General features: G+C 39.8%; 1 protein-coding gene across 2 annotated transcripts in view; it reads left to right on the top strand.

Moving 5' to 3' along the window:
• Nucleotides 1–26569, top strand: part of ASCC1 (activating signal cointegrator 1 complex subunit 1) — a gene marked incomplete at its 3' end in the record, with an annotated part of 83109 nt that overhangs the window by 28992 nt on the left and 27548 nt on the right. Inside the window, exons 5-7 of one of the 2 annotated variants that reach the window (XM_079706223.1) lie at nucleotides 5925–6061; nucleotides 13027–13146; nucleotides 24258–24382. In XM_079706223.1, the coding sequence (XP_079562349.1) occupies nucleotides 5925–6061; nucleotides 13027–13146; nucleotides 24258–24382 (382 nt within the window). The remainder of the gene's footprint in view (nucleotides 1–5924; nucleotides 6062–13026; nucleotides 13147–24257; nucleotides 24383–26569) is intronic. The other variant, XM_079706224.1, reaches the window with a different exon arrangement.

Below are 26569 nucleotides of genomic sequence, written 5' to 3'. Positions count from 1 at the left end.
TTTCAGTCTTTAATTTGGAGTTTATTCTTCTGTCTGGTGTAATGAATGAATATAATTTTATTCTTTTTCCAAATGGCTGTCCAGTTGCCCCAGTATCATTTATTAACAAAAATCATATTTGCCTCAGTGGTTTGAGATAACAGCTTTGCCATCCACAAAGATTTCTGTGTGTACATGGTGTTTTTAACATTATATGTTGAAAGACCTTTGGGAAGTCATCAAATAAAAAAGGTCAAATAAGAGTTGATCAGAGGTCAAGTAAACTATTCCATGAGGATAGCTCTCAGCGGGTTGAGTTATAGGTGAAAACTTGTTTCAGGATTGCTAAAATGCTCTTAAAAAGAAAAGGCATACACATTTTTATATTTAACAGCTTTATTGAGGTACAGTTTACATACCAAAAAACCCACCCATTTCAAGTGTACAGTTCAATCATTTTTAGTAAATTTACGGAGTTGTGCAATCATAACCATAATCTAACTGTATTTCTAGAACATTTCTGTCACTCCAGAAATGTTCCTTATACCTATTTACAGTCCCAGTCCTAACCCCAGGCAACCATCTGGCTTTCAGTCTCTACAGATCTGCCTCTTCTGAATATTTCACATAAATGGAATCATATAACATGTAGTTTTTGCATCTGGCTTCTTTTACTTATTTATTGTTTTTGTAGTTTATTCATATTATTACATGTGTATGTTGCCCAGTAGTATTTCGTTGTATGACTGTACTAAATTTTGTTTATCCCTTCACCAGTTGATAGACATTTGGATTACTTCCACTTTTCAGTTCTTATAAATAATACTGCTGTGACATTCACTTACAAGTTTTTATGTGGACCTACATCTTCATTTCTCTTGAGTAGAGTCCTAGGAATGAAACGTCTGGGTTGTACTGAAAATTCACGTTTAACTTCTTGAGGAACTGCCAAACTGTTTTCCAAAGGGGCTGCACCATTTTACATTCCTTCCAGCAATGTATTCAGCAGTTCAGTTTCTCCATATCCTCACCAGTGCTTGTTATTGTCTGTCTTTTTGATTATAGTCATTCTAGTGAGTATGAAGTGATGTCTCATTTTGGTGTTGATGTGCATTTCCTAAAAGACTAATGATGTTCAACATCATTAGAACATCTTTTCATATGTTTATTAGCCATTAGTGTATCTTCTTTGGTGAAATGTCTATTCAGATACTCTGCTCATTTTTAGATTGGATTGTGTATCATTTTATTATTGAATTTTTAAAAATTTTAAAATGTTTATATTTATCAGATATATGATTTGCAAATATTTTTCTCCCAAATAATTTTTTCTCTGTGGCTTGTCTTCTCACTTTCCTGATGTATCTTTTGAAGCACAAGTTTTTAACTTTGATCAAGTTCAGTTAATCCTTTTTTTCTTCTTTATGGGTTATGCTTATGCTTTTGATGCTCGTATCTCAGAAAAGACAAGGGTTAAAATTACTTTTCATGGAATTATATTTGTCTTGTTTTCAGGACTAGTCTGGTGATCAGACTATTATGTGAGTTTTGTTGAAATGTATAATGCCTTGCCTCTGGGTGACGGCCTCGTTGTTCCAGAGTCCTTTGGGCAACTATTACTAGAGAGGCAGAGTAATATTGATCAAAAGTGTAGGCTTTGGGCTTCCCTGGTGGCGCAGTGGTTGAGAGTCTGCCTGCCGATGCAGGGGACACGGGTTCGTGCCCCGGTCCGGGAAGATCCCACATGCCGTGGAGCGGCTGGGCCCGTGAGCCACGGCCGCTGGGCCTGCGCGTCCGGAGCCTGTGCTCCGCAACGGGAGAGGCCACAACAGTGAGAGGCCTGCATACTGCAAAAAAAAAAAAAAAAAGTGTAGACTTTGGGGCCTGACTACCTGGGTTTGAATTTTAACTTCATCCCTTCCTAACAGTGTTACTTTGGGAAAGTGGCTTTATTTCTCTGTGCCTCAGTTTCCTCATCTGTAAAATGGGGATAATACTATTGGGTTGGCCAAAAAGTTCATTTGGTTTTTTCCGTAAGATCTTATGGAAAAACTTTTTGGCCAACCCAATACTTTGCTCATAGGGTGTTTGTGTATATAAAGTTCATAAGAAATGCCTGGGGCAGAGTAAGGCTCAAGAAATATTAGCTCTTATTATTAAGGGAGCAATTCTCAACTGTAGTTTGGGATGGGGTTGTGCATATTGGAATCATTTGGGGGGCTTTGCATGCCTTTCTAAAGTGACAAATTCTGCCAAGAATTACAGCAGCTGGGATGATAAACATTGCACTTAGCCTTCCTTGACACATTTAAAGTTGATTGTTCCTTAAAATCACTTTCATTAAATGAGGCAGTTTGGGTTGATGTGTAGAATTATAAAACTCTTAATCAGATGTAAAAATAGCTCAAGCTCCATTAACACTTAGAAAATGAATAATCTATTAATTCCTCTTGCCAAGGCAAAAATCAGGCAGTCTTAGGCAAACCAAGAGCAGGATATAAGCTATCTGCATTTGATAAATACATTTTTCTGCCTTTGGGATGGTTTATTAGTCCAGGGATCAGATTATGGGATAAGAACTTGTAATTCAGAGATAGAAGAATTCCTGCTTTGCTCCTGTTGGAGGATAAGATTCACAACTTTTTTTTTCTTGTCTTCATTTGTAAAATGAGTTTAATGAAATTTGAGACCTAATTATCTTCAAAAGGGATTCATGATCTGATATGGGACTACTATCAGAATATATAAAGAATCCTTATAACTCAACAATAAAAAGACAGAAAATGGGCAAAGGATTTAAATAGACATTTCTCCAAAGGGGATGTACAAGTGTCCAACAGAGACATGAAAAGATGTTCAGCATCATTGGTCAATAGTGAGAAGCAAATCAAAACCACAATGTGATACCACTTTACACCTACTAGGATGACTATAGTAAAATTTAAAAAGGAAAATATTAAGTGTCGGTGAAAGTGTAGAGAAATAGGAACCCTCGTACATTGCTGCTTGGAATGTAAAATGGTTCAGTTCCAGTGGAAAACAGTTTGGTGGTTCCTCAGTAAGTTAAACATAGAGTCATCATAGGACCCAGCAATTCCACGCCTTAGTATATATCCAAAAGAGTTGAAAACATATGTCAACATGGAAACTTGTACACAGATGTTTTTTGGTTTTTTTTGCGGTACGTGGGCTTCTCACTGCTGTGGCCTCTCCTGTTGCGGAGCACAGGCTCTGGACGCGCAGGCTCAGCAGCCATGGCTCACGGGCCTAGCTGCTCCGCGGCATGTGGGATCCTCCCGGACCAGGGCACGAACCCGTGTCCCCTGCATCGGCAGGCGGACTCCCAACCACTGCACCACCAGGGAAGCCCCACAGATGTTTTTTAAAGCTGCATTATTAATAATAGCCAAAAGATGGAATCAATCCAAATGACCATCAAGGGATAAATGGATAAACAAACTGTATTATATGCATACAGTGGAATATTACTGAGCCACGAAAAAGGATGAAGTACTGATATATGCTGCAACTTGAATGAAGTTTGAAAACATGCTAAGTGAAAGAAGCCAGACACAAAGGTCATATATGGTATGATTCCTTTTATTTGCCATATCCATTATAGGCAAATCCGAAGAGACAGAAAGCAAACTAGAGGTTATCAGGGGATGAGCAATGGGAAATAGGGAGTGATTATTTAACAAGTATTAAGTGTTTTTATGGGGTGCTGAAAAAGTTTTCAAACTAAAGAGAGATGGTGGTTGTACAACATTGTGAATACACTAAATACCATTAAATTTTGTACACTCTAAAATGGTTAATTGTGTGCTAAGTGAATTTCTTGTCAGTTTAAAAGTGGGGGAGACAGAAGTTTTAAAGTGCAAGGAATGATTATGCTAGAAAAGGATGACCATATTTGATGTGGCAACTCCAGTGTCTGGATACCTCTCCAAATTCATTTTTCACTCATCTTTGCTTGGGACAGTTTATTCTTTTTTTAATAAGTTAGTTTCTTTCTTTCTTTCTTTCTTTCTCTCTCTTTCTCTTTTTCTCTCTCTTTCTTTCTCTCTCTCTCTCTCTCTCTTTCTGCATTGCTGCACGTGGGCTTTGTCTAGTTGTGGCGAGAGGGGGCTACTCTTCGTTGAGGTGCTCTGGCGTCTCATTGTGGTGGCTTCTCATTGCGGAGCACAGGTTCTAGGTGCGTGGGCTCTAGAGGGCAGGCTAAGTAGTTGTGGTGCACAAGCTTAGTTGCTCCGCAGCATGTGGGATCTTCCTGGACCAGGGCTCGAACCCGTGTCTCCTGCATTGGCAGGCGGATTCTCAACCGCTGTGCCACCAGGGAAGCCTGGGGCAGTTTGTTCTTACACAAAATATTTTACCTGAAAATACTACAGAGTCTGCTAAGATAGAAACTGTTTTTTATAAAGAGTATATTATCTTTGGGGAAGCCCATAAGAGGCCCAGTTGCTCTGGAACTAATAAAGCTGATGAGGAACAAAGGCTATTCTTAAAACCTGTAATTATGTAGCATTCTGTTTTTCCTGGGCATAACATTTTGTCAGGCTACCAGTTCATTTTTTTAAAAAATATTTCTTTATTGAAGTGAAATTCGCCTAGCATAAAATTAACCATTTTAAAATGAATGATTCAGTGGCCTTTTGTGCATTAGCAGTGTTGTGTAACTACCAACTCTGTATCATTCCAAATGTTTTCATCACCCCAAAGGGGAATCCCATACCCATGAAGCACATCCTTGCCAGCACTTGTTTTCCACTTTTTTGATTATAGGCAGCCTGATTGGTGTGAAATGGTACCTCATTGTGGCTTTGATTTGCATTTCTCTTAATGACTGAAGAAGTTGAACATCTTCATGTGCTTGTTGGCCATTTGTATTTCTTATTTGGAGAAATATCTACTCAAGTCCTTTTTCTTTTTTAAAATTAATTAATTAATTAATTAATTTTTGGCTGCGTTGGGTCTTCGTTGATGGGTCTACGTTGCTGCATGCAAGCTTTCTCTAGTTGTGGCGAGCGGGGGCTTCTCTTCGTTGTGGTGCATGGGCTTCTCATTGCGGTAGCTTCTCTTGTTTTGGAGCTCGGGCTCTAGGCGTGCAGGCTTCAGTAGTTGTGGCATGTGGGCTCAGTAGTTATGGCTTGCGGGCTCTAGAGCACAGGCTCAGTAGTTGTGGCGCATGGGCTTAGTTGCTCTGTGACATGTGGGATCTTCCCGGACCAGGGCTTGAACCCATGTCCCCTGCATTGGCAGGCGGATTCTTAACCACTGTGCCACCAGAGGAGTCCCTTTTTCTTTCTTTAAATCGAGTTGTCTTTTAGTTGTTGAGCTTTGTACGTGCTCTTTATATATTATGGATACTATATGACCCTTGTCAGATATATGGTTTGCAAATATCCCATTCTGTAGGTTGTCTTTTTCACTTTATTTTTTTTTTAACTTTTTACTTTATATTGTAGTATAGTTGATTAACAGTGTTGTGATGGTGTCTTTTTCACTTTCTTGGTAGTCCTTTGATACACAAACCTTTTAAAGTTTGAAGTCTAATTTATCTGATTTTTCTTTTGTTACCATACTATTGGTGTCATATCTAAGAATCGATTGCTAAATCCAAGGTCATGGAGATTTTCCTCTCTTTTTCTTCTAAGAGTTTTATGATTTTATGGTTTTAGCTCTTATATCATTGATCCATTTTGACATAGGTTTTGTATATAGTATACGGTATGGGTTCACATCATTCTCTTGCATGTAGATATTCAGTTGTCCCAAAATTATTTGTTGAAGAGACTCTTCTTTCCCCATTAAATTGTCCTGGCAGCCTGTTTGAAAATCAGTTGGTCATGGATATGTGGGTTTAATTTCTCTGCACTCAATTCTGTTCCTACCATGTACTTTTGTATGGGCTGAGTTTCTTGTTTTTCTCCCTTTGATAATAGGATCACGGGGTTGATAGCACCATTTTCCAGAATCCTAAAAAGCTTCACCTAACTATTGGGATGTTGGTGCTTTTGAGTGAGCAAGAGATCCAGCAGACATGTGAGATGCTACAGCAGTGTAAAGAGGAATTCATTGAGTGAGTAATCCACAGGAGTGGGGAAGGGTGGTCACCCTGTACTGGCTTCTTTCTGGTATCACAGACTTGTTTTTGGACTAGGGAGCTGGGTGACATGGGAACAAAATTTGTTGACTCACCCGTTTGTAACACTTAACATTGGATTATTGTCTAAAAGGTTTAAAATGGATTTAAAGCATATATTTACAGATTTGTGTGGAAAGGCTCTACCTTAAATTTTACCAGTTCAGTTGGCAAATTTTGTTCTTTAACAAGGACATCCCATTCTTTTCTCAAAAAGGAGATTCTCTTCATTATCTATAGAAGAGTGTAGGCTACTGTATTAGCTTTCTGTGCTGCTGTAACACATTACTACAACCTTGGTGGCTTAAAACAACACAAATTTATAATCTTACAGTTCTGTGGGGCAGAAATCTGATAGGGGTTTCACTGGGCTAAAATCAAGTTACTGGCAGGGTTGTGTTCCTTTCTGGAGGCTCTAGGGAAGAATCTATTTCCTTGTCTTTAAAGTCCTGATTTAGAGGCCACCCACAGTACTTGGCTAGTAGCCTCCTTCCTCCATCTTCAGAACTAACAACGTTGCATCTGTTTGACCCTCAGTCTGTTACATCTCTCTCTCTCTGGCCACAGCAGGGACAGGTTCTCTGCTTTTAAGGATGTGTGTGATTTAATTGAGCCCACCCAGATAATCCAGAGTAATCTCCCCACCTTAAACTCTTTAGCCTTAATCACATCTGTAAAACCCTCTTTGCCATGTAAGGTAGTATATTTACAAATTCCAAAGAGTAGAACATGGGCATCTTTGGAGGGCCGTTATTGCGCTTACCATAGTAACTCAAACATTATAACATGATTCCATAGGAGAGTCTTCACTGTATTTCAGAAATGCAGTCTTTAATTTTCTTTTTTTAAATAAAGGTAGTTTTGTTTGAGTCAGTAAGGGTACCAAAAACTGTCCAAGCAGTCGGTTTTGGCTCAGGGAAAACATTGCTGTTCTGACGGCAGAGTTGTTATTCTTTTTACTGTAAGATTTTAATTTGCATATACATCTAACCTAACAGCTCTGTTTCAAAGGATCATCTCTTCTGAGCCCCCCTTCCTTTGCTCCTTTTACTTAAGATTGAAGCAAAACAAGAGGAACTTGAAAATTAACTCACTTGAATAGTTTTATTTTTATTCAATTGTAAAATACAAGTCCTATACTATTCTGACATGGCCTTGTAGAAGTGGGTTACCTGGTTCATTGGGTAAAACAAGGTAAAAGGATTTAAATTTTTTCTCGAGTTATGTTGTATATGAAACTGTAATACAAAGACTTATTTGTGGGCCAGTTCTCTTTTTTCCATTAATTGTTTTGAAGACAAAATATTTTTCTTGAGCAAAATCATAAGCTGATCGTGTTTGCAGCTGCCTATTCTTTCTGAATTTCAAACAGCAAAGAACACTTCTTTGTCTTGTTCTTTGCATAGTGATGGGCAACTGTTTTCTATTTTACCTAAAATTCAAAATAATTTGGTGTTTGTAATTAGATATTTACAGTTTTCCTTGCATAAAATAAAATTTTATGCTTTACCTTACAAAGCAGAGCAATTTTACCTTGTTTAAAAATCACTTCTGATACTTTAACTTCCCAGATTACTTTTTGCTAAACAAAACTGAAAGCAGCTGCATTTGTTGACTGCCATTAGGATAATCCTGCTAACAAAAAAATTAAAGGCGGATAAAATATTTGTTCAGAGAAGTATTTGGTTTTTTACCTTATGAAAATCAGGTCACAGGATTTTAATCACTGAAGCCTTATCCTGAGCTATGTGAGGATTAAATTGAGTTCCTCCCTTTTATGTCTCTTGGTATCTTTTGTGACTAAATGCCAAATCTGAACCCTTTAAGCGTGTCAGAGTTGGTGTGCATAGGGAATGAAGAGCAGCCTTAATAGTTCCTAAGAATTTTTGACATGACAGGATGAAAACAGTAATTGTAGTTTTTCAAATTCAGCAAAGCTTTTGAAATAGGACACGTTACCCTGCCAAAAATCTGCAATGCAGGCAAAAATTTTTTTAAGTTGCTCTTTTCAAAAAGCTGGAAAGGTTTGAAACCAGCAAGTAAAGCAGGCCTCCCCAGCCTTCTTCTCTCACCTCCCTCTGTTATACACACTTGTTTTAAAAGTATGTAGTGCAGGGCTTTTCTGGTGGCTCAGTGGTTGAGAGTCCGCCTGCCAATGCAGGGGACACGGGTTCGTGCCTCGGTCTGGGAAGATCCCACGTGCCGTGGAGCAGCTGGGCCCCTGAGCCATGGCTGCTGAGCCTGCGCGTCCGGAGCCTGTGCTCCGCAACGGGAGAGGCCACAACAGTGAGAGGCCCGCGTACCGCAAAAAAAAAAAAAAAAAAAAAAGTATATAGTGCAAAATTAATCTACTTGATTGGCTAGGGGGGTGAGAATCAGAATTGGTTGTTTGTATTGTCCAGAAGTGCCTTATTTTCCTAAAAGGAAGAAAAGTCTCCTAAAAAAACAAAAAAAGGATACTTATAATAAAGCCCTGGTGTAAAATGTATTACCTAACTTCTTTTTCTTCCTTATTCTTGATCTTCCATCTCAGTCTTTGTACTTGGTATGCTTAGAAAAAAATGTCAATAAATAATTGCATTTCTAACCTGAACCTTTTATGATGTAAAGATTGCAAATTAAAATATAAAGGTGGAAAACATTGGAAATGAATAGTCTACTATATAACATGCTGCAGCTTAATTTAATGGCTTTTTAAATTGAGGTATTAAATGTGGCTATATTGGCATTTAATTAAAATTGTGGTGATACATAGATATTTTAAAGAAATGGGTAGTTGAATGTTCATTTTAAATTTGGGGGTGGTATTTGAGTTTAAGGTATGTCACCTGACCAGAAATAGAACTTTGATTTCAATTCTTAGGCTAAAGGCTCATGTAGCTGTGTAGATTTCAAATGAATTATTCACAATGTTCAGTATGTGCTGAAGCACTAAATGTGTCCCTTGTGACTTTTCTTTGTGATATGTCGAACACAAACAGTGCCATGTCTCTGAGTATATAGTCTGACAAATGTGCAGCTCTTCTTTAGCTCCGGTAACACTCTACTCATACCTAAGTGTTCCCAGTAGGCCTGAAGTAAAACCAAATAAGAAGTTAAAAAGGGACAAGAATGAGGAGAGAAGAAGAGGAAAAATACCCATGGACAAATGTCTCTAATTATTGCCTCATATGTCTCTCCATTGAAGAGTGTGCTCAGTGGTATCCCAGGTGGAATAGTTTGGTCACCAAGACAAAGAGCATTTATCAGGCAAACCATTGGATTCTCTCCCGCTCTTTAATTCTCCCTCTTGATAAATCCTAGGGATAGGTTGAAAGAGTTTGTTTCTACTTGTAAGGCAGACGTTGAATTTGTTTCATTGTTTTGTTTTTGGTGCCGCATCTAATTCCAGTGGTTTGAGGTAGTTTAGAGTGAGGACATATATACAAAAGAAATGTTAAAGTCAGACAGATTAGAAACCATAAAGATGGAATGGGAAGAAAATTCTGTCTAAAAACTGAGGTGAGATAATAATTGTACTAGAACTTTAACATTTAGTGGTGTTTTCAAGCATCAGTATACTTGAACTATGGGAATTCTTGGCAGTCCAGTGGTTAGGACTTGGCGCTTTCACTGCCAGGGCCCTAGGTTTGATCCCTGGTGGGGGAACTAAGATCCTGCAAACTGTGCAATGTGGCCGCAAAACACACACACACACACACACACACACACACACACACGAACTAAATTCCAGAAAGGAAAACACCAATTATTATAGTTCTTATCTGATAAAAAGGAACATAATTTTTCAGGAGAGAATCCTTTTCTGGTTCTCAACCCAAGAAAAAGTTGTATAAATCTTAACATAAAGAACCCAGATGATGATGAGCTGTGTCTTCAACAGGAGTTTGGCAGAAGATATAAAAACATTGTTCACGTTGCTCTTTCTTGTATTGACCCCTGGAAATTGAGGGTGTAACATTAAATATAACCCAGTAAAAACATTTTAGTGGGAAACTAAACCAGTGGTATGGTGCTTTCTGGTGATCTAACTATGCAAGGTTAGAGCTGAAAAAACATAGAGGAATGTATATTTAGTATTAAATTTTTTTTTTCCAAAAGTTTTGTTCACTGCCCTTTGATAGGATTTAATGGCAGTCTTTCATATTGAATTCTTTGGCTATAACTAGAAATGGAGATACCCTGTATTGGCTGGCTATTTATCTATCTATCTATCTATTTATTTATTTCTGCATTGCGTCTTCGTTGCTGCGTGCAGGCTTTCTTTAGTTGCGGCAAGCGGGGGGCTGTTCTTGGTTGCGGTGCACGGACTTCTTATTGCGGTGGCTTCTCTTGTTGCAGAGCACAGGCTCTAGGCGCACGGGCTTCAGTAGTTGTGGCACATGGGCTCAGTAGTTGTGGCACATGGGCTTAGTTGCTCCATGGCATATGGGATCTTCCTGGAACAGGGCTTGAACCTGTGTCGCCTGCATTGGCAGGCGGATTCTTAACCACTGCGCCACCAGGGAAGTTTGTATTGTTGATTGAAGCTAAAGACTTCAATCAGATAATAATTCAGAGCTTGACTTGTGTTTTGGAATATCCCACTTATTGGAGGTGGTTATAGGGATACTTATGATCAAGGTCGTAATTTTTCTCATTCAAGGACCTGTCTAAAATAGTTGAGTTATTTAGTTTCTTAAAAAATTCTGGTCTTGTGCAGTAATAATGGCCTTGGTGTTTTAAGGGAATCTTTTACCATTAGGATTCCTAGGCTATAAAAGGATCTCCCTGGGCCTCAATTAAATATCAAGAAAACTTTTTTGTTTTGCCTTATTTGGAATTATTTTTTGATTAATCCTAACAGTCTGTTGTCTTTGAGCCAGTACCACATTTTATTCAATGACAATATAGGTGTGTGTCCACATTCTCAAAATTGTTCAGGACATCTTCTCCCTTTATAGTGGTATATCCAATCAATGTTTATCAGAGATTTATGGAGTACCCATTTTATATAAGGCACTGTCCGAGGTGCTGGGGATATAGGAGTAGAAAAGATGGATAGGGTCCCTGGCCTCATGGGGCTTGGAGAAGGCTGTTTGGTGAGCTGATTTTTAGCTGGGTTTCAGGTTGGCCCAGCAAGGCCTTTACTAGTTGAAGCATAAGTCTGTTTAAGGGGCCTGGGAAGAAAGCAGGATGGTGGATTTTACTTAACATAAAAGGAATACATGTTAGCTTTAGAAAAGCTAAAAATTGCAGATAAACAGGAATTCCCTGGCTGTCCAATCATTAGGACTCCACGCTTTCACCGCCAAGGGCACGGTTTCGGTCCCTTGTCGGGGAACTAAGATCCTGCAAGGTGAGCAGTGCGTCCAAAAAAAAAAAATTGCAGATAAACAAGATATAACTTGTAATATTACCTGAAGATAATTACTATTAATACTTTGGGGCATGTACTCACACGCTTTTTTGTTTGCATATATGTATTTTTTTCTTTGAGGTTTAATTTACTTACAGTGAAATGCACAGATGTTAAGTGAAGTTGATGAATTTTGATAAATGTGTACACCCATGTAACTTCACCCAAATCAAAATGTAGAACATTGCCATCACCCTAGGAAGTTCCTTCATGCTCTTTTCCAGTAAATTCACTTCTCCCAAAAGTAACTGCTGTTCTGATTTCTGTTACCACAGATTAAATGTGCTTGTTCTCTAATGTCATGTAAATAGAATCAGTATATACACTTGTGCGTTTGGCTTCTTTTGCATATATGTGCAGTATATACACTTTCTGTGTTTGGCTTCTTTTGCATATATTTTTTAATTTTAACTTTTTAATGAATAATACATTTACATGGTTCAAAAATTTTAAAGTACAAAGGATATGCAGTGAAGAGTTTCCTTCCTACTGTTATCCCACCAAGCACCCTGATCTCCTCTCTAAAGGCAACAGATTTTAGCAGTTTCTTTGTATTATATCCTTTCAGAGATTTTATGTATGTACAAGCATATAAATATGTATATATATTAAATTTTTTATCCCCATCTTTTGCATGAATAATGGAATTGATTAAATATTTCATCAGGAGTTGCAAAATGGTGATATTCTAATTCCATCATTATCTCTACATTTATCAGTTGGAATTCTTCTGAAAGAGCTTTCCTTTATTGGCTGTGGTTGGATATGTACCTGAATTTGTAATTATTTCCTCGGGTTTGGCTCCTAGAAATTGAACTACTTGGGCAAAGTTTTTCTATTCTTTTTTTTTTTTCTGGTACGCGGGCCTCTCACTGTTGTGGCCTCTCCCGTTGCGGAGCACAGGCTCCGAACGTGCAGGCTCAGCGGCCATGGCTCACGGGCCCAGCCGCTCCATGGCATGTGGGATCCTCCCGGACTGGGGCACGAACCCGTGTCCCCTGCATCGGCAGGTGGACTGTCAACTACTGCGCCACCAGGGAAGCCCAGTTTTTCTATTCTTGAAGGCTTTTTATAAATATTGCCAAATTGCTCTTAAAGATGTGATACCAGTTTGCACCTTCACTGTTGTTATATGAGTAAAATACTGTCTGCAATTTGTAGAAATAATAAGGTAAAACCAGAGAGATGGGCAACATAGTAAATGTCTTCGTCAATCAGAACTGTCATCACTTGGCCTTTTCTGAGACATTTCTTAGACATGCTAATAAACTGGTATTGGGATAGATATAGTGTGACTTTGGAAATACTTGTGGTTCTAGTTTGTGTTCATTTAACATGTATCAATTTTGAAATTAGAAGGACTGTTATGTTAAATCATGTTAGTTAAAAAAATCCTCAACAACTTCATTTTTGTAATATTTGACTATATTAACCATGTTTCAAAATATAATAGCCCTCTTAACTTAAAACAGTTATAAAAAATCTAATGTTTTTTCCTTTGCAGTGACATTTCTGGGGGCAAACCCCTGGAAGTAGAGATGGCAGGGATAGAATACATGAATGATGATCCTGGCATGGTGGATGTTCTTTACGCCAAAGTCCGTATGAAAGATGGCTCCAACAGGTATGTTTCTGGAATACTTCTTGATTTTAACTGAGAGGTGCCTAGAAGAATCCCTGGAAGTTCAGGTAGTTTTGATTCCTTTTCTTTGAGGTCTTATTATTGTAAGGAGTGTGTAAATTCTTACTTTTTCTGAAATAGTAAGTTAATATCTTGCAAGAGGAATTTGTTGTAGGAAAAAGCATCAGACTTTTAGTTTGATAATTATTGAATTACTTGGATGGTAGATATTGATAGTAGCGATCTAGTTTTTATGGAACTCAGTGCTTCCTTCATGTTTTCCAGGATAATAGGAGGCAGGAAGGATGGCATATTAGGATGGTAGTTTCAAAAGTGACATAATGCAGATCTAGTGAATATACCAGGGCAAAATAGGGATGATAACTATACAAACTTCATAGGATTATTAGGATTAAATTAATATACATAAAATGCTTAGATCGGTGCTTGGCACCTACTGACATCATCAAAACATACATTAAAAATGTTTGCTGGGCTTCCCTGGTGGCGCAGTGGTTGAGAGTCCGCCTGCCGATGCAGGGGACACGGGTTCGTGCCCCGGTCCGAGAGGATCCCACATGCCGTGGAGCAGCTGGGCCCGTGAGCCATGGCTGCTGAGCCTGCGCGTCCGGAGCCTGTGCTCCGCAACAGGAGACGCCACAACAGGGAGAGGCCCGCGTACCGCAAAAAAAAAAAAAAATGTTTGCTATTTTTAATTTTTGCTATTACCACACCTCGATCCCTACTTGGAATTCTCAGTCTGCAACCCAGGCTATTTCTGAGGCTCGCCTAGGCATCCAGAGCCCTTTGCAATATTAGTACCATTTATTAGTCTGTGCAAGGCCTTTGGTGAGCAGAGGAGCCCAGCTTGAATTGGAAGTTTGTTTTTGTGTGGTCTTTTCATTAGGGCAGGGTAGAACGGAACTCACACTGAACCAAAAACCCCCTCGGGAAAATCTGTGTCTCTAGGCAGGCCCCCAAATTGATTTGCTTTCCTAGAGGATCTCTTGGAAGGTTTCTCTTATCTCAATTTGAATTGATGATCTCAGTTATCTTCTATCTCAATTCCAATGGAAGTGAATTTTGAGTGTAAGGGAGGGAAAAAAAATGGTATAGAATCAGTTTTTGTGTGTGTGATGTATGTCAATTATATCTCAATAAAACTGGAGAAAAAAAGTGTCTTAATATCATTACTGGTGGAATTCCCTGGTGGTCCAGTGGTTAGGACTCCACACTTTCACTGCCATGGGCCCAGGTTCAATCCCTGGTCGAGGAGCTAAGATCCTGCAAGCCATTTGGTGCAGCCTAAAAAACAAACAAACAAAAAAACAAGTTTTGTAAGGTCCCCTCCCCAAATCGCAGTGTCTAAGGGACTTGTACACTTCTTTTTTAATTCAATATTAAAACTATTTGAATGCCTCCTCTGTGCAAGGTATTTTGAAAGACCATGTAAATTGATACAGAAATGAGTAAGACATGGCCCTGTTTTTAAGGCACATTCAGTCATTTGTGTTTCTTTATGTGAAGAGACACTGCTCAATGCAGAGGCATGGAGAAGAGGCCATGTTATAATAAAAACACAGTCAGCTTTCTTTGTATGATTTCATATATTTTAGATGAAAGATTCCCTTAAAATGCTTGACTGTGAAGTGCCTGACCTTTAAAAGAATGGAACCACTTAGATCAAATTTTTCCTCTGGAAACAGAGCTGGGACAGTGTAGCTACACTTATTGATAGATCCTTGGATTTTGTAAAACCTGACTGTGTAGGGAATTTGCATTCAAATTACTTAGTAGTCAGCTGTTGCTAAGACTTAAGCATTGAACACAGTGGCTATTCTTTCTGTTTCTTACTGTCACAGGCCTCCACCCTTGCCACTTTAGAAGAATAGCTTCCTCACATTATACTGAGAACATGAAGCCAAGTCAACTGCCTTCCTTTTTCCCTCACAGTCTACCTGTTTTCATCACACCCACCCCACTCAATTTCACTCTCTTTCTGAAGAATTGCATACATTATCTCTGATGAGGCTAATCCCTTTAGTTATTCTGGGACCCCATTCCTTCTTATCTCCTCAAAGACCTGATACCATCAATTATTCCACCCTGCAGGGCATTTTCAGTCCCCTTTTCCCTCAGGCATTTTTCAAATGCCCAGGATGTGAGATGCAATAGACCCTAGGGCTTCTTTCTTATGGAGGAGGCCGATGTAACTAGAATACACTAGGTTGAGGGCTGTGATTGAGATTCTAGTGGTACATAAATGAGCAGCAAAACTCTGCCCATGTGTGGGCAAATTTTGTAAAGGAAGGCTTCAGAAAGCAGGTTTCTTTACAGAATAAGGAGTTTGCAGGCTGAGGGAGTAGCATGTTAGGAAAAGGGAATAAATACTAAGTACAGATCTAGAGGCAGTGTTATATGCCATGTAAAAGGAATGTTGATTTTCATTGGTCATTTGTTTATTCAGCAAAACTTTATTAAATGCCCACTGTGTGCCAGACACTGTGCTAGCTGTGAATATAGAATGGTCAGTAAAGGGACTTCCCTGGTGGTCCAGTGGTTAAGACTCTGCGCTTCTACTGCAGGGGGCCGGGTTCGATCCCTGGTGGGGGAACTAAGATCCCACATGCCTCTCCGCAAGGCCAAAGGAAAAAAAGCAAGAATGGTCAGTAAAGCCAGACACAGTTGTTGCCCCCATGTAATTTACAGACTAATGGAGAAAATAGATGTTAACAACATGTAAATATATCATTGCAAAGTGTGATAAAGGTGAAGCAGGGGGAAAATGGTTCTCTTTTAAAGACAGAAAATATGGCAGTTTAGACTGTGGGAGGGCAGGGTAAGGAAAGCTTCTTTGAGGAATTGATACTGAATTGAGGTCTGGAGGAGTGGAATTTTTCAGGCAAAGGGGTGGTGGGAAATTCTAGGCAAAAAAAAAAATGCAGAGCAAAAGCCTAGCAAATTCCACGTATGGATGAGACATAATGAAGGAAAGATAGGGTCACATGAGATGTCCATGTGAAGAGATTAGAGGGGCTTGGATTGAGGCAGTAACAAAGATAAGAGAAAAAAGAATAAATACAAGCAGAATAAAGAAAAAGAAATCCATATCAAGATAAATCAGGATGGAAGTGCAGAACACTGAAGACAAAGAATTTAAAAGAAGTCACCTACAAAGGATTGACAGTTATCCAGACAGTGGACTTCTCAATATCAACAACAGAAGCCAAAAGACAGCGGACTGTTTTCTAGAGAAAATAACTGTCAAGCTGGAATTGTTTACCCAGAAAAAACAAACCTTTAAAGAACAAAAGTGAAATAAAACCTTTTTGTGTCCAAATGCTGTCTTTCCTTCTTATTATCCTTCTTTTTCTCAAATAGACTCTAAGATTCTTGGAGGCAGGGGGCTTGTCTTATTCACTATAGAGTATTATGTCATAAAAACAGATTACAGAACGATTTGTAAATATACATTTACTTTTTTCCCCTCAAAAGTGGGAAGAGAGAGCAAGAGAGAAATAAACTAGTTAGTCTGAATATATAAGCATCTTATCAGTGGTTATTTTTGGATAATAAGTAATTTTTTTTCTTTTAGTTTACCTGTAAGATTTTTTAAAAATAAAAACAATGTTCATAAAGCAGGCAAGTGTTACAGTTGTTCAGATACACTTGGTATACTTTGTCACATCAAGGTCAGTAGTAATCAGTATGTGCATGTAAGTGGTAGAATTATGGTTTGACTTAGCTGTGTTTGACTGTAAAGCCTATGCTCATAGTGGGGCAAAAAAAGGAGATTAAGAATAATTGGAGACAGACCACTCTTTTGAGAAGTTTGGTGAAAGGAAGATGAGAGAGATGTAGTTAAATTCTACAGCTGTGCAGCTTAGCATCACTGAACCATCTTCCAGTTTGCCATCTTCCTTTCATAGCTGAGCTTCTTCTTTTTATATTGTTTTCTCTCATAAAATTAAAGCCTTCCAGGTGGGTAAAGTGAAAATTAAATGGCTCCCTTTCCCCCTGCTCTGACTCTCCCTGTGTTCCTCCCCAAAAGATTGTAAGCAGAGCAAATACTGCTGAGAGTCACTGTCCATGTGTATTGTTTTATACAAGCTGGATCACATTCATATTGTTCTATAGTTTGTTCTTTTCATAAAACATAACCTAGACATTACTTTTATGTCAGTGTCTATAGATCCTATGATCTACTACTACATAAGCCTTTCCAAGCCGTAGCTTATATACAGTAGGACTTACCCTTGCTTAAAAATCTCCCATCATTTCACATCATCCTTTGAATTAGTTCATATTCCTCAGTCTAGCAGTCAGTATCTTCCAGGATGAAACCAACTTAATATTTCAACTTGATCTTCCACTTATCTTGGACTTGCCCCAAGCCCTAGCCCGCTTCACTGCTTGATGATCCTTTGTGTCTTTGTTAATGTTGTTTCTTGTGACTAAAATTTTTTTCATGTTACTCATCATCTCTTTTTGTCCAAGTGCTGTCATTCCTTCTTATCTTTCCTTCTTTTTTCTCAAGTAGACTTTAAGATTCTTGGGGGCAGGGAGTGTCTTATTCAGCATTATATATCCAGTGGCTTTTATAATTCATGACTCATAGTCGATGTTCAGTGAATGTTTATTTACTTAAGTCATTTATTTTTTCAGCTGATTTACAAAGATGAATTGAGTACAGTTAGCTTCCTGTCCTAAGCCCATCCTCCTGGTAACCTATTCTGGTCTCAACCCAGCTGTAACGTCTTCCACATTTAAACTACCAAAGCACCTTGTATTGCTTGTGTCATTATCAGTCCTCTTTATAGTTATTTTAATAGATTGTAAGCTCCTTAATGACAAGAGCTATGTTTGCTTAGTTTTTAATTCTTTTAGTGACTAGCATGGTGCCTGTATACAGTAAGAAGTCAAGAAATGTTAATTGGATAGAGCTGAATTAAATTTGGGGGGAAAAAAGCCCAAACAAAAGCCTGGAATTTACACTTTCTAGGGAGTCAGTGATCATTCTGCAGTACAACTCCACATCCATAAAGATGGCTCTGGAATACTTGAGCTTTGTAGCATTTATAGGCCTTTAAACTAAGAGCTCAGATTCAAGGCATTAATAATTGGCTTCTGTTTTCAAACACAAAGCACTATCTAAATGATAAAGCTGCTTAAGAGTAATTTATTATTTTTCTCATAGCAACCCTATATTATTTTTAATTCACTTATGAGGATGCAAAGGTATAGAGAAGCTTTGTGACTCATTCATAGTCAACCAGGAAAGGATCAGTGAAGTAAGAATTGAAAGACGATATATAATGTTAGAAATTATACTGACATATTGTCAAATGTAGTATCCATGACAGCAGCCTGAAATTTAGTGATTGTTTCTAAGCACCCTTAAGTTGTCTTAATAGAACCCCAAAGATTTGTCATTTATGAATTCATGCATACATACCTGCAACAGCTATTCATTGAGCACTGATGATATGTCAGTTAGGTATTAACTTGGGTGCCAGGGTAAGGCAGTGAATAACATAAAGAGCTGGCTTCGTGGAACTGCACAATAAATTGTAGCAGAGCAGAACTGGCTGCCAGGAGACTTAGATTCCGGTCCCTTTGCCCTGACTGAGCAACTCAACCTGTCTGTGCTTCGTTTCCTGTTGTGTAAAGTGAGCAGGTTAGACTAGAACGTTTTAAAGGACTTTAATCTCTTCAAAGTTCTGAGGCAGAAATCTTAATTTGCCAGAAAGACAAAGCTGGAAACTGGACTCTTTCATTTAGTCAGTTTAATTTCCTTCCTCTAGTATTACATGCTCCCTGTTTCTCTACAGCTGAGCTCCCTGTCCACTTCTTTTTCTTTTATTATTTATTTATTTATTTATTTATTTTTGGCTGCGTTGGGTCTTCGTTGCTGTGCGCAGGCTTTCTCTAGTTGCGGTGAGCAGGGGCCACTCTTTGTTGTGGTGCGCGGGCTTCTCATTGCCGTGTCTTCTCTTGTTGCGGAGCATCGGCTCTAGGTGCACGGGCTTCAGTAGTTGTGGCTCATGGGCTCTAGAGTGCAGGCTCAGTAGTTGTGGCTCACAGGCTTAGTTGCTCCTCAGCATGTGGGATCTTCCCGGACCAGGGCTTGAACCCGTGTCCCCTGCATTGGCAGGCAGATTCTTAACCACTGTGCCACCAGGGAAGTCCGCACTTCTTTTTCTTTAATAGGAGAGAGGCATCATTCTGTTGTGATTTGAAATTGAGGTGCATTTTGCAGTGCTTGGTTATGTTTAGACCTAAGTTATGTTGTAATATTTTAAAATATTTTAAACTTTATGAGATGGTGTTAGTTAATCAGAAACTTTAGACCTAATAATGTAGGTCTTGGCTTGGAGATCCACATGCACAATTAAGTAAGTTAAACTGCAAAATCAGAGTTACGTGCATTGTGAATGTATTTTATTTTCCCCTCAGGAATGTAGGAACAAAGTCATTTTCTTGAATCAGTCCTCTTTCTCCATCCTTACTAATGTCTTATTGGTTAGCTCTTCTCATTGCTGGTTTAAATACTTGAGAAAAATATTTTATATCATAGGAGAATATTCAGGGTATATTAAGTGAAATAAGCAGGTTATAGAAAAATCTTCTTTTTAAAATTGATGTTTATCTATCTGTAGCAAAAGACTTAAAAATTATTTAACACAAAATTAAGTGCTTATATGTCTATGGTAAGGTTGTTTTCCTTTTTGTCGTTTTCTGCGTTTTCCATTTTTTCTATAACAAACATATATTATTTTTGTAATCAGAAAAAAATTAAGATAACTATGCAAGGAAGCACAGCATCTCTCTTAACTGGCTTCCAAGCCTTTAGTTTTCCCCTGCATATCTTGCTTCTTACAGCCCCGTCTTGCTTTCCTAGGTCTACCAAATAAGACTACAGCCCTGCGTGACACACAGGAGGCTTCACAGTCTGGCTTCAGCCTGCCTCCACTTCATCGCTGCCCTTCCCTCTCCACAGAATTTCTCATGAACCTGGAGTGCGGTGTATTCTTTGATATTCACTCTTTCAGTTGTTCAGGACAAAAATTCTTTTAGAATCACCTTCAACTCCTGACTGCAGTATATTAGCAAAGCCACCACCCTTCTCACCACCTCCACTGCTGCCACGCCCACCAGCTGGGGTGTTGCGACAGCCTCTCAGCTGCCTTCCTGCTTCCATTCTTGCCTCTACCACTGTGTGTCCTCCACACAGCAGCCAGAGGTTTCCTTTTAAAATGTCAGTTGGATCATGTCATTCTTCTGCTGAAAACCCTCCAGAAGCTCGCCACCTCACTCAGTAGAAGACAAAGTTATTACAGGGGCCTAAGAGCCTTATGTAAGCCCCTGTGACCTGGTCCTCCCTCCGCTCCCACCTCATCACCTCTCCCCACAGTTTCATTCCATACACTGGCTTCTTACTGTTCCTCCGTCATGCCACAAGTATGCTCCCTCAGATGACGGTATTTGCTGTTCCCTTAGGTCTCTGCTCAAGTGTCACTTTATCAGGGAAGCCTCACCTGATCACCATGTCTAAAATAGTACACTTACCCTCAATCCCTTTCTCCTTCCTCTCTTCCATTTTGTTTTCTTCATGGTGCTTAGCGCCACCTGATGTCGTATATGTATATTTGTTTACTATCTGTCGCCTTCCACCAGAATGTAAGCTGCTCAAGAGCAGGGACGTGTTCTGCTCACGTGTTCTGCTCAATCATACTTTTGTATGATTCCCATTCCCACACCAGCCCTTCCTGTCTCCTTTGAGATCTTGTTCTGTTGATCCCCTCTGTTTCCTAAGGTTTCATCTTCTCTGTTGGATAGTTTCTTGTTGTCAGTAAGCATTTTCAACTCTTTCTCCTCATTGAAAATAAACACAAACAACCTGCCTTCAATTCTGTATCTAATTACCGAGGCAATTAGTTTCTTCCCTTCCTTGCAAGTTTCTTGAGTTTATGTGCATGTATCCCCTCCCCGTCTGTCTGGCCTCTCCCTTGGTCCTGTGCAATAAGGCTTCCTTTGCCAGTGTGCCAGTGAAACTGCTCTGGCAAAGATCTCTAATAATGTTCTGATTGTAAGAAATAAGTAAGCATTTTTTGCTCCTTTTTGTACTTTACTTTTTATAGCATTGTACTCTACTGATTATTCCTCTTTTCACACCCCTTGTAATTCTCTTTTCAGCCTTCCTGAAGTTTTCCTTTTCTTGTTCCTCATCCTTATCGATTGTCCTTACTGGTTCCTTCTCTGCCCCTTACATACGAGTGTCCCATAAAGGCTCTGTCCTTAGCTCTCTTCTTGCTTGCTCTGATTCCCCCTCACCCTGTGACTGCATCTATCCCATGCTTTTAACGACTTTTTTTGCACTGATAACTCCCAGATCTGTGTCTTTTTCCCGGATTTTTCTCTTGAGCTTCAGGCTTGTTATTTACATCTCTCTCCTGGACATGTCCCACTTGAAATCCGGTGCCACACATGAAAAAGTATACACACTATTAACCCTCTCCACCACTCCCCACCTTGGTCAGTGACCCACCTGCTTATTTAAGGTGAACTCATGGGAGTAGCTCTCAGCTGCTTCCTCTGCTATAACACTGTCGTATCTGAGGGCCCCAACTTCTCCCTCACAAGCTCTTTTGAATCCACTCCCTTGTCTCAGTTCTCACTGCCCCTGTCATAGTTTAGATCTTCATCCCTTTCTACTTTATAGCATGGACCTTAAAGTTTGTCCTCTGAAGCCAGACTGCATGGGTTCTGATTTTGGATCTATCACTTATTAGTTGTGTGACTTTAGTCAAGTTTTATAACTTCTCTGTGCCTCAGTTTCCTCATTGGTAAGATAGGGATAATAATTTATCATGAGGATTAAATGATTTAACAGATATAAAGTGCTTAGAATAGTGCGTGACACATCGTGTTTGTTATTATTTCTACTATTAGTACTATTAGTACCACCTAGCTGACCTCAGTACCGCTGGTCTCTTCCCCTTCTAAAGCATTTTCCACTGTGCCACAGAGTCAGCTTCACAAATGGGTAGCTGACCACATCATTCCCTTTTAAAAGATTTCCGTGGCTTCCCATGGTCTGATCATTATAGTCCCAGCCCTGTGTTCTATTTCTGGAGGTCAATGGTGAGGGTATGGGTGTTTATTTTATTATTATTAATTATAGCTTACTTGGTACTTCCTTGGCGGCCCAGTAGTTAAGACTCCATGCTTCCACTACAGGGGGCATGGGATCGATCCCTGGTCAGGGAACAAAGATCCCGCATGCCATGTGGCCAAAAAATAAAAAAATTATAGCTTATTCATGTTTAAATATTCTTTGGTTAGTAGACAAAATAAAAGCAATTAAGATAGAGAAGTTAGAATTATAAGAAGATTAATTTGGAACTTTGGAGCCTGAAAAACATGAAAGGGAAAAGAATCCTTTGTGCTTCTCACTCAAGCTCTAGGGTAAGATAACTCCCTCTTGCTGCAGCATATGAGTGCAAGCGGAAAAGGGTTGTTTTGCCCATGTCTAAATGGGTGAAAGATAACTGGGGGTTAGGGGTACCAGAGGCTGCTCTATCCGTGTGGAGACAGGCATTGAGCAACTCAGCTGCTGCAACCAGAGAGACTGCCCTGTGGCCTCAGGAAAACTCCCACAAATGGGCCACGCAAGGTGGGCTTGGCGCACATCTCACATAAAACAGACCCATCCAGCCCTGCTCAAGGAGAAGCTGCTCACTGGGCTACAGTGTTTTACCACAAGCCATGGCCCAAGAAGCAGTGGAAGATTCACAAACTCTACAGATATCTCAGGGCCACTTGCATCTGGGAAAAGAAGTGGTATGTGGCACAAAGAAGTATTACTAGTATGTACATGTAAAATGTAAAATCTTAAAAAATGTGAAATCCATTGTTCATTAGTACACTGGCGACGGATGAAAGATTTTGAGCTGGGGAAGTCAACTAGCATGCAGCACAAATCTCAAAAAACGCCAAGGGAAAGGTTGAAAGGAACAGGCTGCTCCCTGTGCTTATCAGGTGCACTGCTCTGTCATTTGATGCAGACCTCCACATCAGCACCCATGTTCAGTGAGAACTTCAGGCTCAGGTTGGACATCTGGTCACACTATGTAAAAGCCACAGGCTGAACTTCACCATCAGATGAGTGAGTGGTCACAGAAGATGGCTGCTTTCTGAGGCCTAGGGCCAAGATCTGCTCCACCACATCCTCGATGGGATAATGACCCCCTCTCAGTGGCGCAACTAGCAAAGTTCTTCAGAATTGAAGGGGAGATAGAGAGTTTTTCAGACAAACAAAAACTGAAGGAGTTCATTGCCACTAGACCAGCCTTACAAGAAATGTTAAAGAGAGTTCTTTAAGCTGTCGATCAAAACACCGGAACAGAGTAAAAACTTCCTGTGCAAGAATTGTTTCTGGTGGAGGTATTGGAATGAACAGCCATCATCAAGATAGAGCTCACCCACTGCAGAACCCTTAGTGCTTAGAGCCAGCTGGAGTCCATTTGGAGGCATCAGTTATGTGGCCTGTGGATTTTCCTATAGTTGTCTTCATTGGTACTACTCTTCTACCTCATTGAACACTGATGTAGTGGCCAGGGCTGCTGGGGTTTTCACAGTGCATGCTCCTTCCCAATGAGCAAATGTCTGAGAGTCATGCCAGACCTCATTTGATCCTGGCAGAAACACATCAACCACAGTAGCTTTTGGTTCTGTGACTGGATGAACCAATAAAGCACTTTCTTTTAGACAGCTCTCTGCTGAGCCTGGCTTCTTGTGCAAGATTTCCAAGATCATAAACTTCCATCTTCCTTCAAGGCCATGCTTAAACCTCCTGTGAAAACCTGGCCCCTCCAAGTATAGTTGATCACTCCCTTACACTCACCAGGATATTGTGCAGTTGTTTCCAGGTGTCTTGTCCACACAAAGCTGTGTGCTTCATGATGATGGGGACTGCAGCCTTACTTACTTCCTCTTCTTTTGAGGGCCTTGTACGGTGATTGGCTCAGAGTAGATGCTTCATAAATGTGAATTAGTAATCAGGGTTCAGGAGTTTACTAAGATTTCTGTACTGCTTTCTTCAATTTCTCCAGGCTGCAGGAATTAGTTGATCGAGTACTGGAACGTTTTCAGGCATCTGGACTAATAGTGAAAGAGTGGAATAGTGTGAAACTCCATGCTACAGTCATGAATACTCTATTCAGGAAAGACCCCAATGGTAAGTGCTTCATAGAACCACAGCACAGTTTGTGATCAACAAGGCCTAATGATGTCCCTGGGGTTTGAAGAGAATGGGCTATCAAAGAATCTCTGCTACATCTTCTGTTTTAGATCCATTAGCTTGTTTTGATGAGCGCAGTGGAATTGGGCAAGGACATATCTAGCATGGGACTGTAGCATTCCAAATCTTTTATTTTTGTCGCACATAGAGTTGCCAGATATAGCAAATAAAAATACAGGATGCCCAAGTAAATTTCAGGTGAAAAATGAATAATTGTTTTAGTGTAGGTGTGTCCCATGAAATACATGGCAGCTTTTTTTTTTTTTTATAAAACAAGAAAGATTAACTAGTAAAGGTAAATGTTAGAGCAGTCATTCTCAACTAGAGGCAGTTTTACCCCCAGAGGACATTTGGATTGTCTGGAGACATTTTTGGTTGTCAAGAGTTAGGGGGCTGGGAGTGAGTTGTTACTGGCATCTAATGGGTAGAGGTCAGGGGTGCTGCTTAATCCTCTACAATGCACAGGACAACCCCTCATAACAAAGAATTATTCAGCCCCAAATGTCAGTAGCACCAAGGTTGAAAAACCTTGTGTTAGAGTAATGTTTTTTTCCCTCATGAATCTAAACCTTCATATAGAAATGCCTGTTTTAACCCTTTATTTGGGATAATAATCTACATTTTAATAAGGATTATTTTTCTTCCCATCCTCACCCACCAAGTCAAAGCTATCTAGCACACATTCAGCATCTATCTGATCAGGAGCTACAAATTCAAGTTATGTGCAGCTTTTTCTTCAAAGCCCTGTTGTTTAAAATATACCAGCACCAAAACTCCATATTCAGGTTTTATTACGTTTGTTAGGACCCTGACCTTGGTTTTAGGAAGCCTACGTTGGAAGAGGACTACATCAGGACTCCATCAGAACCCATGAACTATTTCTAGATTTATAGTTTAGGACAGTTTTTGTGTCCCTTTTTACCAAAGTACATCTTTTAATTTCTTCAGATATATACCAGAGAACTCAACTGTAAGTTGTTTGGTTTGGTTAGCACCATTGTTGGACTAAGAGATACGTAGCTAATCCAATTCTTAGTTCTAGTGTTAACTGTTTTATGATGCTACATTGTATTTTCTTTAAGACTTTTCTAAATAAATCAGTGTTTTACCTTTCAGAGCACTGAGATCAAAAAACGTTCAAATGACTCAGTCAAAGCCTATGGACTCTGGGTAGTTAATAGAATCCGAAGCTCTATACTTATTCTTGTTCTGATGGAATATATTTCTTTCATTTGGATAGTGGTATTGCAGAAGAACATTTGGAATTCCAGAAAAAAAATTTTTTTCTGGAATATTTGATATAAATTATAATGTAAGTTATCTAATGGGAACATTTAAAGGAGTTTGTGGTATTTGTTCTGGACCGTTTTTAAAAATTTATTTATTTTAATTTATTTATTTTTGGCTGCGTTGGGTCTTCTTTGCTGCGCTCAGGCTTTCTCTAGTTGTGCCAAGCGGGGGCTACTCTTCGTTGCGGTGCACGGGCTCCTTGTTGCGGTGGCTTCTCTTGTTGCGGAGCACGGGCTCTAGGCACACGGGCTTCAGTAGTCGTGGCACGCGGGCTCGGTGGTTGTGGCACACGGGCTTAGTTGCTCTGCGACATGTGGGGTCTTCCCAGACCAGGACTCGAACCCGTGTTCCCTGTGTTGGCAGGCGGATTCTTAACCACTGCGCCACCAGGGGAGCCCTGGACAGTCAGTTTTAATCTTGGAAAACACTGTTAGATCCCCTGAGGTGGTGTACATTTTAACATCATCATGTAAAGACAGAGGTTCAGAACTCTAAAGTACACTCTAGGGACTTCCCTGGTGGTCCAGCGGTTAAGACTCTGTGCTCCCAATGCAAGGGGCCCGGGTTCGATGCCTGGTCAGGGAACTAGATCCTTCATGCATGCCACAACTAAGATCCCATGTGCTGCAACTAAGACCCGGCACAGCCAAGTAAATTAATTAATTAATTTTTTTAAAAAAAGGTACACTGTAATTCAGGGGTCCCCAACCCCCAGGGCGCACAGCAGGAGGTGAGTGGCAGGCAAGCAAGGGAAGCTTCATGTGCTCCTCCCCATTGGTCTCATTACTGCCTGAACCATTCCCCCCACCCTGGTCTGTGGAAAAATTGTCTTCC

Source organism: Hyperoodon ampullatus (genome assembly GCF_949752795.1).
Source record: "Hyperoodon ampullatus genome assembly, chromosome: 1".
In the NCBI taxonomy this organism is placed as follows: Eukaryota; Metazoa; Chordata; class Mammalia; order Artiodactyla; family Ziphiidae; genus Hyperoodon; species Hyperoodon ampullatus.
The sequence above is the reverse complement of the archived record's forward strand: the minus strand, read 5'-3'. Positions and strand labels throughout refer to the sequence as shown.